This window comes from Nasonia vitripennis, chromosome 1, assembly GCF_009193385.2.
Source record: "Nasonia vitripennis strain AsymCx chromosome 1, Nvit_psr_1.1, whole genome shotgun sequence".
Classification (NCBI taxonomy): Eukaryota; Metazoa; Arthropoda; class Insecta; order Hymenoptera; family Pteromalidae; genus Nasonia; species Nasonia vitripennis.
Genome location: NC_045757.1, coordinates 22,109,026 through 22,125,731, shown reverse-complemented (window position 1 = coordinate 22,125,731; position 16,706 = coordinate 22,109,026). Strand labels below are relative to the sequence as shown.

Genomic DNA, 16,706 nt, shown 5'->3' with positions numbered 1-16,706 from the left:
GAAAAAATATTAAGAATCATATAAAACTATAAAGTCCCTATTTTTTGCTCATTCGACCTATAGCTATACAAGTGCTTGAAAGGCAGGAAAGTAATACAATATATCAACAAACAAAAAAATAGCTATAAAACTTTCGAATCATTCATTTAAGGTTTCTTTTTATGAAACGATACGCAAAAAACGTGATCTAAGTGAGCAAAAATAGTTGTAGCATAGAAATTTTTACTTCGTATATGCTATGTCAAATTTTGTTCTACAACGCAAACCACATTTGTTTACTGGAAGATAGTTTTTATTTTATTTTTTATTCAACAATCGCATACTTTTTTGCTTGAATAGACAAATAGTGTATATTATCACGTTGATGTAGGTATACCTATACGATTAGCGAATTACTGCGAATGTATTATTTGGTAAAGCAGCAGCTAATATATAGTATATTTTAAAAAATGAGGATGCACATTAAAAGTTTACTCATCATATATATTGTACAGTCGATGTTACTGAGCTAGAAAAACAACTTTATAGTATAGTTGTATGAGTGTATGCTTATGCGTACATGTATATATGTCATGAAATTTTATGGAAGGTAAAAAAGTCATTTATAGACAAATGTTCTACTTTTCGAGTGCTATCGCACGTAGCCATCAGAGGAGATAATTCTTGACGCGACGGCATATTATTATGACAGCACATCATCAGCAATAATCCTCTTCTAATATATAACTGTGACTTCTTTTAAAGTGACGATTCACAATGGACAGACAGTAGTATAAATATTTGTTGTCTCTTTTAAAAGTTACCGTATTATCACACAATAGTTAAATCACTGCTATAACAGCAAACTACTTAATTGCTTGTGATGATGTATCGTATGTGAAAGCAAGTATTTAAGAGCGTCATATTTGTTGTGGTACAATCGCAATGCGTTTTTATAAAGTATTCCGTTAAACACCTACATATATGCGATGTAACATATACAAATACTATATTATTACTTTCTCGTTCAGCCGAAGTACCAATGGAAATAGTAGCACATTTGTGTAAAAACTGTGTATTTGTCTGCACATTTATCTGATTTCTTTAATTTACGAACATCAAAACAGACCTATAAACTTGAATCCTTTCAGAAATTGTGATTTTCAAGTAATGCGCGTACACGCGTAATTTAATTCAACTCGTTAATTTAAAATTGTATCTAATTGTTTTCAATTGATATATAATGACAAAATTCTTGCGAATCAACGAATTTGACGGCCACGATACATTATAAGCCATATTTGTATTGTCTTATCAGAATTTAAAATAGATTGAAACGGAAAAATTTAACCATTATTTAATAGCAAGACAATGTAGATGGAAGCACTTCTTGAGAATTACGATTCCACAACTGATTGCACTTATAGGGTAATTATTATTTTTGACGAATCTTAAGTACTCCTTATTCTAATTTAATTTGAGTACAAGTATATTGTTAAACCAAAATTCAGGTATCAAATCATCAAGGCATGATTTTTTACAACTTCATACATACGCATATTATTTATGAATTTTCGAAGAATCGAGCTGCATACATTCTGAAATTTTATTATCGCGTAATCACATCGATTCGTTTAGTGACAGATCAATTAGTGCACAACATTGTATACGGAAGCCAACTTCTACAGAATATAGAAGACGTTACGAGAATCACGTGCGGCACATCGTTGCATATACAAACGCAGCCAAACTCTCGACTGTCTTATTGCACAAGAAAGTCGAGCAAGTACTTACAGATTACTGATTGCGCTGCGATATCCTCGGCGCATCCGCAAATTATTCGATGCCACAAAGCGGACTATAGCGTAGAGAGCAGCTATAGCTCGCGGCGCTAAGCGAACTTACGAAACTCTAGGGCCTGGCGCAACAGGAAAGCTGTTATATGAGAGCATGCCACTGCGCCAGGATATCCGGATAAGGTTCTTGTCCGCAGTGAGCACTGCATTTACGCAGGACTCCTACTTCGATGCATTTTATATTCTATACCCGATGTAATAGGAATAATGATCAGTTCCTATGCACGGTCTATTTGTAATAGACGCTCAGTTTATTTGAAAAACTACGTTCGCGAATGGTCTTTTGAATAAGTATTTGGCGCAACACATCTGTCATGTACTTATTCACTTTTAATAGAAATCGCACAATTTTTATCTTGAGGGACACGCATTATGTCGTACGTAAATTATGTCTATACAAATTGTGTTCAATGAATTTTAATCAGCGTATTATTAAAATAAAATGGTATAAACTAAAAATGTTCAAATAATTTGACCTAAAAACGCATATGAAGCGATTGGTATAAGTTTGAGCGCCGCATTAAAAAGGATTAAGCCATAACTCTGGGGTTCTTCATTCGATGATGAACTTCATAACCGGAGAGACTGTCTACAATTCCATATGAGAATTTAAAATAGTACGTCATTACTAAATCATCTTTACATACTCATTTAAAAAAATTGAATGCATAATATACTGGCTAAGTAAAAGTGCGATTATTAATTGTGTTATATATTATCCAAATTCGTGCACACAAAATTTTTAGCATCGTTTTGTATTTTTGTTAGAAAAAGCAATCCTGGATAAACAAATAAATAAGTATATTATCTTTTTGTGAATTTTTATACTGGACCCAATAATGTATGCAGATTTTAATTGCGTTGTCTTATAAGGAATGATCTTAAAGTTACCAATTAACAATATCTTTACAATTATGCATTCGTAGACGAACAATGTAGGAATGGATTTTAAAATAATACACAGTAACATAAGTTTTGATAAAAAATGTTAACTTTTTTTAATTATATAACTATAATCTGGCAATTTTTGCAATACATGAAGCACAAAATTTATTGAATTCTATATAGCTTACTTTACTGAAATTAACCAACTCTAAACATCAATGTATGTTTATATTAGGACTTCTATTGTTGACAAATGTTGATTCAACATTAGAAAACGCATTATGTGAAATTAATTCAAATTAAATAACTAAATATTTTTGTTTCAATATGCACAGCATATTTTAACATCATGTTTAAAAAATATTTTTATACATATATGATATAAAAGTTAACGTAGCTTTTGATTGTTGTTACGTGATGCGCAGCATCATTAATGGAATGCTCTTCTTTTAACAGCGCGGCCATGTGGAGGAGAATCATCCATAGTTAAATTTCGCTTTTTTGGATTTTTTGGTTCTATTGCTTGTTCTTGTTCTTCTTCAGATTCATCGTAATCTTCATCGGCCACACTTTGCGAACTATTTTTTATGTAATCTGACATATCTCTACGTTTAACTAAACTGTATCCTCTAAAATTACAAAAAGATCGTTATAATTATTATGCAGTCTTTTAGTAATAAGAAGATTATATACATATGTATTACATACTCAGGGTTTCTATAAAGTTCTTGAAACATTTGCTTTCCGCTTAAATTCGATAATGAAGAAATAAATTTTTCGTCGTGACTTATAACAATTAACTGGAAATTCTTATGATTTTGCGCACGTAGTTGAATAACTCTATCAACAAAAGACAGTAATAAATAAAACGTTAAAGAAATTATAGGTTTTATGATTAATTTAACTCACTTAGATAAGGTAACGGCCAAGTTCGTTGCGTTTTCGTCATCGAGGTTTGTCGTAGGTTCATCTAATGCAAGGACAGCGCAGTCGCTGCAAAATGTTTCAGCTAAGGCCATTCGAATAATGATAGAAGCAAGAACCTGCAAAAATTTTGACCCATGATATCATTATTGATTATTTTAACAAGTTTTTTATATTAATGCTCACCTTTTGACCAGCACTACATTTGCCTTTCATATCCATTTCTGCTGATCTTTTAACTTGAACAAGTTTATAATTATAAGAGCGCTTTTTATCACCTATACCTTCGGTAGTTTGTACTCTAATTTGAATTGAAGTTGTATCAGAGCCACTATATATTAACTGCCACAGCTGACGCATTATTTTGTTTACAGTATTCATTCTTTCTTCGTGAAACTGTATCATAGCTTTATCTAAAACCGTCACGTACTCTTTCAAATTTTTTACAGCCTCTTCTTGCACCTACATGTATAGTACATATTAGTTAATAAAAAAAAACTAACTTTATCAATAGCAGTATAAAATAGATTATGAAGCATACCACTACTTGCAACTGTTTTTCCTTGTAATTGTGACGAGCCATTCTGTACTTTTCTTGATTTAAACTCTTTTTATAATTTCTTATAGCAATTTCCAATTCACCCAATGCTCCTTTATATTCGTTTTTCTGAAATGTTATTATATAGATGTAAAGAAAAGTCGTTTTTAAAATGATAATTTTCTTATTCATACCTCTTTCTCAAATTTGTCTTTTTTTTCTTGTAATTCTTGGTATTCCTTTCTTAATTTATTAAATTGCATATTCTCTAACGTAGTTCGATATTTAGTGATTTTAATATTCAAGTCGTTAATAAATTCTTGTTTTTTAATTAAATCCAAATTATTTTCAAGATCTTTCTTCCCCACTTCTTGAGATCTACATTGTTCGTCTAAGAAACGAATGTGTTCCTCTAATCTTGCCTTTTCTGCTTTCATTTTATCGCATTCTGTTTTTGTTTTTTCAACATCTGTCTCGATTTTTTCCAAATTTTCCTCTAACTTACTAGCCATAACTTCTTGTACTTCTTTCTGAACTGTTGATAGTTCGTGAAACTCCGTTCCACTAATAGATTTGAAATTCATATCGCTTTCTTGTTTTTCACGATTTTTTCGCTTAAAAATAAAATGGTTAGTTTATGACGATTCTTTAAATATGAAATATTTCAGTGTTATTCAAATCGATACCTTAAGATCATTTAATTCCTGAACTTTGCTTTCCAATTCTTCATCAGCTATAACCAGATTTTGTCTTAAAGACTTTAAAGAGTTTTCGAGATAAGTTTCTTTTTTATACAAATCATTTACTTTGTCTTTTAATTGACTTGATTCTTGCTGGCCTTGTCTGATTTTTAATACTTCCTCATTCAGTTTATTTTTCTGTTCTCTTGCTCTACTCACTTTTTCTTGGCCACTTTGCAGAGCTAATTGAGCTTTATCAACGTTTCTTTCAACAGCAGAAAGCCTATCTTTGAGTTTCTGTCGCTCATCTTGAGCTTCTTGCATGGTTCGATCGCTAACTTTACCTAAAACATTAAAAATAACTTTAATACTACATGAATAGAAAGAAAATTAAAAAATATATACTCTACCCGCTCTAGCCATTTCGCGCTTCTTAGTTTCAATCGTTTGAGTTAAATGATCCCTTTGATTAATGTAACTATCCAATAAAATAACATCTCCGATAATTGACTTGTATATACACAACTTTTCTTCAGGTTCCGATAATATAAGACGTAAAGTTTCTAAACTTTGTTCGGAATCTTGAAGTTGATTTTTAATTTTTTCTACATCAGTTCTGTAATTGAATATGTAAGAAGATAAAAATAATGGCACAAAAATATGTATGTTAAATAAAATGCATTAAATAGATTTATTTTAACCTAAGTTTGGGTAATTTATTGTTTTCAATTTCTCTTATCTGGTCTCTCACAGGTTTCAACTGCTGTAATGCATCATAACGAGCTTGCTCTTGCTTCAATTCCTTTTCACAATCTTTCAAAGCTTGAGGACTTTTTCTAATTTCTGAATGCAACTTTTGCTCTAACGAATTTTCTTCGGAAGAATTGTGAAATCCTCTGTCACATAATGGACAGCACGATTTTTTCTTCAGAATTTTCAAATATTCTTCATACATTGAGGATTGACTTGCATAAATACCTCTTTGATCATTGAGTGCTTTAACTTTTCTCTCTTGCAATGCTAACATTTCGTCATAGTCATTTTCCTGGCATTCGAATGCCACTTTTTCCTTGCATGCTAATAAATAAAAGTTGATTTGTTATGTAAAGCAATATTTTGTACAATATAAATAATAATTTTTATGTCAATTACATATCAACAATTAATACCTTCAAGTTCAGATACTGTTTTGGATAGCTCACTTTCTTTGTGTTTCAATGTTGTTTTATACGTAGTAAATTTTTGCTGCCCTTCTTCAATTTGTTTTAGTAAATTTGTCTTTTCTGCAGACTGAAAATATTTTTTGAGCATATTATGTATGTTTATGTATAGAAAATTTTGTATACTTCAATGAATAGGAATACATAATTACCAATGACTTTTGAATTTTCTCTAAGCTATCTTTCAATTTTTGTTGCGGAATTGCGTTACTGAATAACAAATTTAAATTGCTCTCATTTTTATTTCTTAAGACAGAAATTTCCTCCTCTTTTTTCAGCAAACTGTTTTGATGCAATTCTAATTCAGCTTGTTGGGAGCTTTGTTTATTTAAGAAATTTATTTCGTTATCTATATTATTTAACTGGTTATTAAATTCTTTCTTATTTGAAGCTTCTCTTTCTAAAGTTTCTCTGATAAATTTCTCGTCAAAATTTTGAACAACTGTATTAAAGTTTTCAGTAGCATTTTGCAAGTCTGCTTCTAAACTGTCCAATCTGCCACCGTCTTCATCTACCTACAAATGTTCATTTGTCAAAATTACTAATACTTTTATTGTAAGTGTAATAAATGTTATTTTTGATATAAAGTACTTGTTTTATTTTTTTTCTCAATGTATTTATTTCAAATTTTATTTCGCCTCTTTCTTTTTCCTTAAGTGACATTTCTGAATCTATTCCTGTTTTTTCACTTCTACAGGCATCTACTTCTCTTTGGACATGTTTTTCCTCTTGTTCAAATTCTTGTGCTCTTTTTTTCATAGCTATTGAAAATTCTTTAACCTTTCTACTGATACGTTCAATATAATCTTTTGCTTCTGTACAAATATACAAAAATAAAAACATTTACTTAGTGGAGCTTGAATTGAAAAAAAATAATACATTACCTTCTTCAGTGACTGAATCAACTTGAGGTATTTCCCAAGTTTTGAAAGCTTTTTTTAAAAGCTCATTACGCTTTGTAATCTTTTCATCAAATGCGATTTTTTTCTGTGTTAATGAACCTAATTTAATTCTAGCATCGGCAAGTTTTTTAAGTAGAGTATTTTCACAGTGCTCAGTCTCTTCTAGTTTTTCTTCAGACTAAAAAATGGGATTACATTATTTAAGCATTTTATATAACAATCATTATTAATTTTGTCTCTGAAAGTACCTTCTTTTTTATTGTAACTTTTTGAGTTAAATTTTGATCATAACTATCCAACTTGTCGACTAATTCTTCTTTAGATCCTGTGTGCAACTGTTTTATATGTTTTTTTAAACTTTCAATATAATTATTAGTTACTTTGTAGTCAGTTTCGACTTTATCTAGAACATTTTATAAATCATATTAGCATAGTTTATAATTAATATATAACGGTACTGAATAATAAATTTACTTAATTGGTCTTCAAGTTTCTGGTAATCAGATTTAACATCTAAAATTTGTTTCATTCTTTCTTCGAGAGGTACCACAGATTGATCGATTACAGTTATTTTATCCTGTACTTCTTTTTCCCTTTGTTCATTATTCCTCAGTTTTGATTCCTGGTCTTCAGCTTCATTCAGAATTTCTTTGAAAGCTTCTTCACGAGCTTTCAAAGTATTTATTTCTGAATTCAGATCTTTGATGAGTTTAGTTATAGTATCCATTGCTTTATTGTATTTGGAAGTATCAAATATTTCATCAAATCGATCTTTTAATTTTTTGCCATCCTCTAAAGGCCAATTTGATTCTTCTTGATGACAAAAAATGACGTAATTCAAGATTGGCTTAGAAACTCCCATTGCAGCTAACATTTCTCGATCAATGTCAGAACATCTATTAGTAATTTGTATTTTCTGTGAAAAATATTTGATTGTAATTGTCATGCATACGCAAATAATTAAGTGAATAATTTACTGTATAGCATAGTTACATCTTTGGTTCGCGCATCTAATCTTGTGATTGTGTTGTCTAAAGCTTGAAATTTCAGAGCTCCAGTTTTTTGGCGCGATACCTGCATAGTTCTAATAATGACAAGTTCTTGACCTGATTTATCCAAAATTTTGGCTTTTACTTGACCTCGTACCTATAAGATTCATGAAATACTTGAAATATAATGAATAAAAATAAATAAATAAATAAATACAATACAAATTACACTGGAATTATTATTGAATCAACAGTTACATTAGATAAAATATAAAACTCAAACATTGTTTCGATCAAGTATATAAACTTTTTCAGTTTTAAAATAAATTTTCAAACGAACCGTGTGATTTAAAGTGAGTTTTGGTTCATGTACAAAGGATTTTCCTCTGTCAGAATCCGGCGGATACTCTCCAGAGGTGACGAATTTGAGAGCTTCGATGATCGTTGTTTTGCCGGTTCCATTTGGTCCAAGAATCAACGTTAGAGGTTTGGAAAAATGAATAAGTACTTTTGCTCTTTCGTCCCCAAAGTTTCGTATGCCTCGAATCTCGAGGTCTTTTATTCTCGACATCTTGTATTATGTGTAATTTTCTGTCCTGATGCTTATAGTATACCTTGAATATTCACGAACTAAAGGCACCAACTTAAACAATTTTTAACGAGTCAAAACACTCAGGCAAGCACCCGCAAACGTTTATGCAGAAATTTAAACTCATACGGCTTAAACTGAACATGTCAAGACTTGATATATCCTCCCTCCCTCCCGCCTGCCGCTCACCGCTGCGCTCCGACACAGCTGATAAGTATAACTGGAAAATGGGAACCTCATTGGTTGATGGAAAATTATATATATACATAGGTCTCGCATGGACAAAGAAATTTTTGAATTTGTCCGATTTTTCCCGCAAAAAATTTGTTTTTGGCTGCAAGCAACATACAATATACCTATAGGTACATACATATACATACACATATATTATGCCTACCTACACAAAAAGCCTCGTAATTAATAAAAAACAGACTCTTTTCTCCTAATGCCTCAGATTGAGGAATTGAGGATTAGGAGATGTATTTAAATTTAGTTTAGCAATTCTTTCTCTTGTTGTAAAAAGTAGATATAATTCATTACTTATCTTCACTCGATATAGGTATGATGGGACTACTGATATGTATACAGTATAATGGGAAAAACTATAGCTACGTCAAACCGAAGTAAAAAGCGAAAAGCCATGAAAAAATTTCAGGACTCTTCAAAACCAAGTAATTCTCTTTATCTTTTTATTGTGATTTTTTCACAATTTTTAAACGTAGACAACTTTTTGCTCAAACAATCATTTTTACCTCACCAGCGCTCAAATAAAGTCTTCATAAACTTGATCCTATAAAAAATCGCGAATTTCCTCCAGGATTGCGACAATTTCGTAAAAACTGACATTTATTCAATTAAAAATAAAGTCAGTATTTTCATTGTGAAAGGGCCCTATAAGCATTTTATTTTATTAGTTTCATCACTTAACTTAATGTTTGTGCAGGACGATTAATAATTGAAAGATCGCAAAAATATCGGCCAAAAAAAGTTACGCGAATGTTATCTCAAATTATGGTTCGGGATCTAAATAAAAAAATAATTAAAAATTTGTATATATATAGTTATGTAATTCATGTAATTCGTGGTCTGTACAGCTGCGCAGCTTTTTCTGCGCAGTCAGCCGTCAACAGTATACCTATACAGCTCTTTACAGCAGCGATAGAAGGAGAATTTTTTTGGCTGCATCTTGGGTTGAAAACTTATGGAAAATGAGTAACAAAATTACTGGGGCAGATGAAATTTATGATGTATCTGCCCGAGAAAGAGAAGTGATAGAATGGAAAGCAAAAAGACGTTTAGAATTACGTAATCTATATTTGCGAGAGAAACATAATCCAAACTCTCCCCACGTAGGCCATATAGTAAGTAGCCATTTTTAATAACCTCTAAATATCGCAAAATTGAATACTAATGTAATTGTTTTCTTCTTATATTGATTTATATTAATAGCGTTTACAAGTTCTTCCATGATTTCATGTTGATTAAATTGTCAACGACTTAATTCCAATAAATTTTATAATCGATTTTGAATTTCTGCAATGTCTCAGTTTTTTTGTAATTTTAGTAGTAAATTGTATTGATAAAGAATATAATGAACCGTATTTATTGTAGTTTGATCCAGCTGTTCAACGACATTATTCAACTCTTTTTTGTAAAGAGCAATTCTTTAGACCAACAGTCAAGTCTTTCTTGTGGAATGTTGTAGTTCTCGGTGGAAGCATGTTTTTGTTAGGTTGGCGTGTTAAAAAGTTTAGAGTAAGAAACTATTTATTACATATTAATTAGCCAAATATATCCATTCAAATATTTAACATAACTTTCATACTGGTTATAAGTATTTTAAACCTTTTATAGAGAAATCTCTTAATACAAATTTAACTTTTCTAGGATGAAAAAGAACATAGATTTGCCACTGGTCAAGTGAGTTACAGGGACAGAGAGTGGAAATTCGTATAAAGTAATTATTACATTTGAAAGCGTAGATATCATTACAATAAAAATACTGTTGATTACAAAAATATTGTTTTTAATTTCTTGAAAAATAACAGCCATTGAATTCATCTCAATTTGTTCAATGTATGTATGATCATTTGTAAACTATAATATATTATGTATTGAAATATGGAGAATTAATATGAATACAACCATTGAATGAAAGTTGGTGAATCTTGTTTTAATCAAACCTGTCATTTCAGAAATACCCAATTTTGCATTGATGAAATAACCAAAATAAAAAAAAGTAGTCACATAAAATTTTTATTTTATTAATGATTAGAAGATTAAATATTTAATATTTTTTTCTTACTTTATAAACGTAAGATATTTGAATCACAATATGATTCTATATTACATTTTAATCAAACATATACCTGTATGATACTTTATACAAATAATATTTTATTGTGAAATTAAGTTATAAACAACTTTATTGTAATTTTGAATTTAAGAAGAATTTTACTATCTATCTTCAAGTTGTTTATCACGAGCAATAACAGCATCATCAAATTTAACCATGTAAGTTGTTCCTTTATGCCAATGTGCTGTAACTTTGGCTGGCTGTAAAAGAGACATTTTTATTAGTATTTGTAGTTTAAAAGTTGAATATTGCTATCAAAATATTTAATTACTTACAAATCCACAATCGCATAAAACAGCTTCAACTATTCCAGCCACAAAAGATGCACAATTTAAACTACCTTTATCTTTAGGGACTGAAACAAATTTATTTACTAATGACTCTTTTTCAATGATGTAATAGGTTCGTTCATCATCATTAGCATGTTCCAACTTGTCAGCTTCACGCCCAAATAAGGATTTCCACAATGTACTTTTAATAAAAAGTAAAATGTTTAACAATTTTATTTCTCGTTTACCACCCTTTTCTCTTACAACTAATAAATCTGTTACACGATGACCTACTTCGGCACCCATTTCTGATAATCTGCAAAATAATAAGTTTATTAAATAAAAAATGATAAAGATAAGTAAAATAATAATAAAACATTTAGTAATTTAAAAAGCAAGTAAAAACATTCATTATATGTAATTACAATCTATAAATAATAATAGGTCAAAGTAAAATTACTTGTTTTGAAGTTCAGGAACCGTGTAAACTCGATTTTGACAATATTGAACTAGTTCCGAAAACAGAAGAGCATAGCAGCTCAAGCTAACCTCTCCTTTTCCTTTACTCAAAGATTTATCAAGAATACTTGTTCGTGGACGAACCGCTGATATCGTAATACTTGACATTTTTACAGTTAATTTCTTCACGTTCAATCTAAATGTATTATTCTTAGGATTGTTAGAATTTAACCACTATAAATAGAGAGATCGCTGAAGCCATTTAATTACTGCAACTATATATATATATATATGTGTGTATATATATATATACACACACCTATATGTATAATGTATATGTCAAATATTTTAATGTGTTCAATTCAATGCGTTTCCCAAATGCAAATCCCACCTTGATCTGCGCGCACTGACACAGCACTGGCCACACAAATAAGCAGCTCAGTCGCAACACTCGCAACTTCGCAAGATAAGTACATACATAGTCTACAGACGTCACGTAGGTATATGTATATGTGTATAATACAGTATAGTCGATACTTATATAGTGTAATTACTATAATGCGTGTTTACAACGGCGCAAGCGCATATATGTGTGATATATTTAAAAAATAGATATATTGACACTTTTTTTTCAATTTTATTGAGTTTGTACAAATATTTAACAAATAAATATTTCTTTTCAATGTATTTTTTTATCATTTGCTATTTTTCAATAGTTGCAATCCTTTCCCGTAAATACAAAACAGTTCTGTATTAGTCCTAAAAAATTTATAAGAAATCAACACAAATTATTTATTGTAAAAATGTTGAACATTTTTTCATATGATGTAACTTACATTTGATTTTCGCAAAGTGTTAAACCTTGTACATCAGATATGCATAAAGTTTTTTCCTCCACAAGTATTGAAGATATTTTTGAACCATCAACTGAATATTTATGTACAAGTAACTGTTTATCTGTTCCAACACTAACCAGTCTATTATCATTTAAAAGTTTTAAACCTGAAATCAAATGGAATTATTTTTATTTAATTTTTATAACTGTTTCCTAAAAAATTTGTTATTCATTGGGCTACAAAAAACCTGTAATTTGAGCATGATGACTAGAAGTGCTTTTCCAAGAAGATTTAGTTCGAATGAATAGATCTTCATTGCTTGTTAGAGTTATTTCAAATATTAATAAACTTAGAAGATTATCATCTCCACCTGTTGCTAAAATATATTCACTATCATTTACAACTTTAATATCAAAACTGTTAATTCCAGATTGATGTAAACTAATATTTAGTTTATCATCAATTGGCAAGTTTCTAATGGATACTATTTCATTTGAAGCTGAAAAATGCCAAAAGTTTAATAATCCATCGGTTGCCATTGACATAATTAATATTTTTTTTTTATATAAGAATGCATGAACTTTTAAAATACATCTACTTTTGTATGCCAATGAGTCAATCAGCTTTATTTCATTGGATTCAACGTTGTAATTTAGTGTTCTGAAAAATGTTATATTCAATTAAATTTGGTATGTAAATGGTAGGTATTGCTAAAAAAAATTGAAAGTTACAAATATTATTTGTACCTAAGATAACCATCCGAACATGCAATAAAGATAAAAATATCACATGTGTGATCAGGATTTCGTAAGGTACTTATGTCCATATAACGTGTTTCTGGGTCTGCATTATACATGAGTTCTTTGCCAACCCATATTTTGTTACGTTCTTTGTCTGGTCCATGTAACATGTAGGATAGTAAGTCTTTGCAGGAAAGATCTTCATTTACAAATGTACTCTCACTAAAATTAATAATTATTTCCCATATCTTCAGTTGTGCTCTTCCACCTCCAGAAAAAATTAAAAATTTGCTCATGTTCTCATAAATAGTCAAGCTAAGAATTGAAATACATTTTATACTTGATAAGTGACCATCGTAATTATTTATAAGTTTAAAATTTGGTTTTAGTTTTGAAGTTGATGAGTTGATATAATTTATATGGAAAGAACAATCTTCTCCTCCAGATATTAAAATGTTATGATGTTTTGAAAGTAATGGTAAAGTTTTAATACAATATATTTCTTTTTTATGAAATCCAGACTGAAAAAAAATTTGCACATTAATAATGTATTCAAATGTTTTATCAATTAAATTTAAATAGCAGTCTTACCAATAATGGTGGTATACATATTTTATTTAAGGGTATTGTTACTGTACAAACTTTTCTTTTTTGTATGTAAACAAATTTTATCAATTTATCTTTTATTATGCAATCCCAAGACCTATGTCCTCCACCACAATGAATTGTTAACAGAATTCGCTTCAGCCTAACATCATAAATTACAAAATCTTCCTAGAATTAAAAAACAGTAACATTTTAAAAAGAGCTATTTAATTTCTAACTACTTATCAACTTCTTAGAATCGAATTGCATCACCTCTTTAAATCCTAAAACGTAATGATTATTTTCAATTTTAAGCAATCGGCTGGCCCAATCCATTGGTGTACTTTTGGTGTACAGGAAATTAACAGTTGGAGTTATGCTATCAACATTAGAAAACGTATAAAATCTTAGAGTTCCATCACGTCCAGTACTTATTAGATTTGAATCGATGATTGAACACGATTGTACACCAAGTCTTCCGTGAATTTTTTTAAACGATTGCAGTGGATTTTTTGAATTATTATCTAGCTTGTATATAAAGATACTGCCCATTCTATCTCCACATATTAGAAGATTTTTATGCATGCATGCTGATGTAGTCCATCGCTCTCGACTTGGTGGCAATATATGTTCGGATAAAACTTGAATACCTGTATAAATAAATAAATTATCAAGCATCATAGCTTTCATAATTGTGCCTAAAAAAGTATGAATCAAATTTACCATTGGATACAAATTTGATAATAAGTAAAACTCCTTCTGATCCACAAGTAGCAACTATATCATGGTCCAACCATTGCATGGAATATATTTTTGAGTCCATAACTTTATATGTACAAGAATGCATCCACTTGCTTTGTGTTTCTATGTAAAAAAAATAATAATTTATGATTTCTTGTGTACAAGCGAGCATGCTGCATTCAAAATTAGTACCACAGAATGTTCTTACTATCATATAATGTTACTTCTCCTTTAATGGATGCTAAAGCAATACGTTGTCTATTTAAAGAGAGTTCCATAATACAATAAGTTGATGGATAATCAGATACATCATAAGTATACTTTAACTGATATTGCTTTTTACAAAAGTGTAATATCTTATTACTACTATCACAATTTATAAAAATAAAAACATCACCATCATCAATAAAATTGACATTCTTAGGTATTATGTCTTTATTTTCTAGTAAAATATGGTTTTCCATATAACTTTTAATGCTTCCTAAAGGCCAACAATTTACATATCCATCTGCTCCTCCAGTATATACAATATCATCTTCAGATATATCAATACACCAAATTGATGCTCCTTGATGAGCTTCTATTTTGTGTATTAGTTCACCAGATAAATTCCAAAAACATATTCGAGAATCCTAAAATCATGAATATAATAATTCATTATATAATCATGTTTTTTGAAAAAATGAACAAAATTGGATATTACTCACTTCTCCAATGCTAATAATCACACTTTTAAATAAAACTGCCCTCCAAACTCTGGCTAAATGTCCGTACATGGTTGTTTGTAGAGATATTTTAGCATTTACCCAATTTATAGGATTCTGATCATCCATATTCTCAGAAGATACTTTCCACAATCGCACAGTTCTGTCATCTGATGTAGAGCAAATAAGATTATTTGTTGGATTATAGAAAATTGAAAAAATAACTCCCTGAAAGTGAAAATATAATTTGTCAAATAAATGAAATTCATGTTGACACAGTTATAACTTTTAATTATTCATTACATACTTTATGCCCTTTAAGTCGATGTAAAACTTCTGAGTATCGATTATCTGTTTTATTATTTATACTCCAAATTAGTATTTCTTGAAATACAGTTCCACTAAAAATAATTGCTTTTTCATAATTTTGGCCTGATATCGTACCAGCATATCTACAGTCAATCAATCATTTATACTTGAGGAATAAGGAATAATACATAGACTTATTGATAATAACAATTTAAATGCAAAAGGATACAGTAAACATATTTCATTGCAAGCCGTATTAGTAAAATTTTGATCAGATAAATCATAGTTATAAACATTATTGTGCGCGAACAATATTGTCAATGTAGAGTCTCTAAGTGATCCAAGCCAATCAACGTCAATAATCCAGTCATCAAATCGATGAATTTTATCCAACATGTTGATGCTGACATTAAATAACATACAAAACATAATAACATTTAAATAAATCAGTTATATAGTGAAGAATATAATTTACAAAATAATTTTGATTTACTCATACCTCACATCATTGTCAGATATATTTAGATCAAAAACACATAAACTTTTTCCTCCATAAACAATAAGTTTACTATTTGACTTTATAACAATACCATGAATATTGTCAGGGTGAAGAGCATCTATTTTGATTTTTATTTTATAATCTGTTTTGCATATTGCATAAAGTTTACAACCGATTCCTGAATAAGCATAAAAACAATTAATGAAGTCATAATAGTATAAAAACGCAATCCTATTTTATTTAATATTTTATTTTCTTTTATTCAATTTTATCATACCTATAAAGACATAGTTACTTATGCATTTTACAGCAAGCACATCAGTGCTCAAATCCGAAAAATTCATTTTATGACTTTTTTGGTAAACATCAGATTTAAAACTAATTTAACTAAGTATATAGGCAGGTATATCCTTATTTTACATCTTATCCCACGTTAAAATTGGCTCTTCTGCACTTGCACTATATATATATATATATATATTATATATATATATATCGTGAAAAGAAAACAATGATAAAGGTCCACGTGCGTAATGCTGCCTGGGGTCGTATTCTATAAGCATATTTATACGAGAGTGAGAGCTGATATGCGTGAGAGCGAGATAGGATGTCACTCTCACCAATCACCGCTAGATGGTGACTCAGT

At 29.6% G+C, this 16,706-nt stretch overlaps 5 protein-coding genes across 7 annotated transcripts in view; 2 read left to right on the top strand and 3 right to left on the bottom strand.

Moving 5' to 3' along the window:
• Positions 1-9,142, top strand: part of LOC100678394 — a 25,744-nt gene extending 16,602 nt beyond the window's left edge. The window contains exon 10 of the mRNA XM_032600204.1: positions 9,122-9,142. The gene's annotated coding sequence lies outside the window, so the exon portion shown is untranslated. The remainder of the gene's footprint in view (positions 1-9,121) is intronic.
• Positions 2,805-8,746, bottom strand: LOC100115581 (DNA repair protein RAD50). Its single transcript, XM_001600215.6, has 17 exons — positions 8,314-8,746; positions 7,978-8,130; positions 7,459-7,900; positions 7,233-7,387; positions 6,967-7,162; positions 6,674-6,897; positions 6,235-6,597; positions 6,032-6,152; positions 5,564-5,939; positions 5,273-5,478; positions 4,869-5,206; positions 4,377-4,796; positions 4,186-4,311; positions 3,831-4,106; positions 3,630-3,763; positions 3,429-3,560; positions 2,805-3,349 (listed from the first exon to the last, which is right to left on the bottom strand). The coding sequence occupies exons 1-17, from the start codon at positions 8,542-8,544 to the stop codon at positions 3,151-3,153; spliced, it is 4,092 nt and encodes a 1,363-aa protein (XP_001600265.2). The 5' UTR covers positions 8,545-8,746; the 3' UTR covers positions 2,805-3,150.
• On the top strand, positions 9,122-10,719 carry Ndufb4 (NADH dehydrogenase (ubiquinone) 1 beta subcomplex, 4, 15kDa). 2 transcript variants are annotated; one of them, XM_032595758.1, is made up of 4 exons: positions 9,122-9,233; positions 9,657-9,923; positions 10,174-10,317; positions 10,450-10,719. In XM_032595758.1, exons 2-4 carry the CDS (start codon positions 9,771-9,773, stop codon positions 10,516-10,518), a joined length of 366 nt encoding a protein of 121 aa, XP_032451649.1. In that variant the 5' UTR covers positions 9,122-9,233; positions 9,657-9,770; the 3' UTR covers positions 10,519-10,719.
• LOC100115622 (trafficking protein particle complex subunit 5) lies at positions 10,439-12,324 on the bottom strand. The gene is made up of 3 exons (XM_001599198.6): positions 11,648-12,324; positions 11,194-11,503; positions 10,439-11,118 (listed from the first exon to the last, which is right to left on the bottom strand). Exons 1-3 carry the CDS (start codon positions 11,812-11,814, stop codon positions 11,020-11,022), a joined length of 576 nt encoding a protein of 191 aa, XP_001599248.1. The 5' UTR covers positions 11,815-12,324; the 3' UTR covers positions 10,439-11,019.
• On the bottom strand, positions 12,282-16,706 carry LOC100678464 (WD repeat-containing protein 6). 2 transcript variants are annotated; one of them, XM_031928710.2, is made up of 14 exons: positions 16,338-16,499; positions 16,061-16,238; positions 15,791-15,964; positions 15,560-15,704; positions 15,256-15,480; positions 14,757-15,180; positions 14,531-14,671; positions 14,081-14,457; positions 13,814-13,996; positions 13,563-13,743; positions 13,229-13,490; positions 12,730-13,142; positions 12,483-12,648; positions 12,282-12,405 (listed from the first exon to the last, which is right to left on the bottom strand). In XM_031928710.2, exons 1-14 carry the CDS (start codon positions 16,402-16,404, stop codon positions 12,342-12,344), a joined length of 3,000 nt encoding a protein of 999 aa, XP_031784570.1. In that variant the 5' UTR covers positions 16,405-16,499; the 3' UTR covers positions 12,282-12,341. The 2 variants fall into 2 exon arrangements, with proteins under 2 accessions (XP_031784570.1, XP_031784567.1); XM_031928707.2 differs by having other exon boundaries at positions 13,229-13,743; positions 16,338-16,706.

Excerpts from the sequence above, each read along its gene's own strand:
- LOC100678464 (XM_031928707.2), bottom strand. The coding sequence starts at position 16,404 with ATGAATTTTTCGGATTTGAGCACTGATGTGCTTGCTGTAAAATGCATA. Across the intron at positions 13,143-13,228 it reads TGTTCGGATGGTTATCTTAG|AACACTAAATTACAACGTTG; the intron begins GTACAAATAATA and ends AACATTTTTCAG. Across the intron at positions 12,649-12,729 it reads TCATCATGCTCAAATTACAG|GTTTAAAACTTTTAAATGAT; the intron begins GTTTTTTGTAGC and ends ATTTGATTTCAG.
- LOC100115622 (XM_001599198.6), bottom strand. The coding sequence starts at position 11,814 with ATGTCAAGTATTACGATATCAGCGGTTCGTCCACGAACAAGTATTCTT. Across the intron at positions 11,504-11,647 it reads GTTCCTGAACTTCAAAACAA|ATTATCAGAAATGGGTGCCG; the intron begins GTAATTTTACTT and ends ATTATTTTGCAG. Across the intron at positions 11,119-11,193 it reads TTTTATGCGATTGTGGATTT|CCAGCCAAAGTTACAGCACA; the intron begins GTAAGTAATTAA and ends TCTCTTTTACAG.
- Ndufb4 (XM_032595758.1), top strand. The coding sequence starts at position 9,771 with ATGAGTAACAAAATTACTGGGGCAGATGAAATTTATGATGTATCTGCC. Across the intron at positions 9,924-10,173 it reads CTCCCCACGTAGGCCATATA|TTTGATCCAGCTGTTCAACG; the intron begins GTAAGTAGCCAT and ends TATTTATTGTAG. Across the intron at positions 10,318-10,449 it reads GGCGTGTTAAAAAGTTTAGA|GATGAAAAAGAACATAGATT; the intron begins GTAAGAAACTAT and ends TAACTTTTCTAG.
- LOC100115581 (XM_001600215.6), bottom strand. The coding sequence starts at position 8,544 with ATGTCGAGAATAAAAGACCTCGAGATTCGAGGCATACGAAACTTTGGG. Across the intron at positions 7,163-7,232 it reads AAGTTACAATAAAAAAGAAG|TCTGAAGAAAAACTAGAAGA; the intron begins GTACTTTCAGAG and ends CCCATTTTTTAG. Across the intron at positions 3,764-3,830 it reads AATGTAGTGCTGGTCAAAAG|GTTCTTGCTTCTATCATTAT; the intron begins GTGAGCATTAAT and ends AAATTTTTGCAG.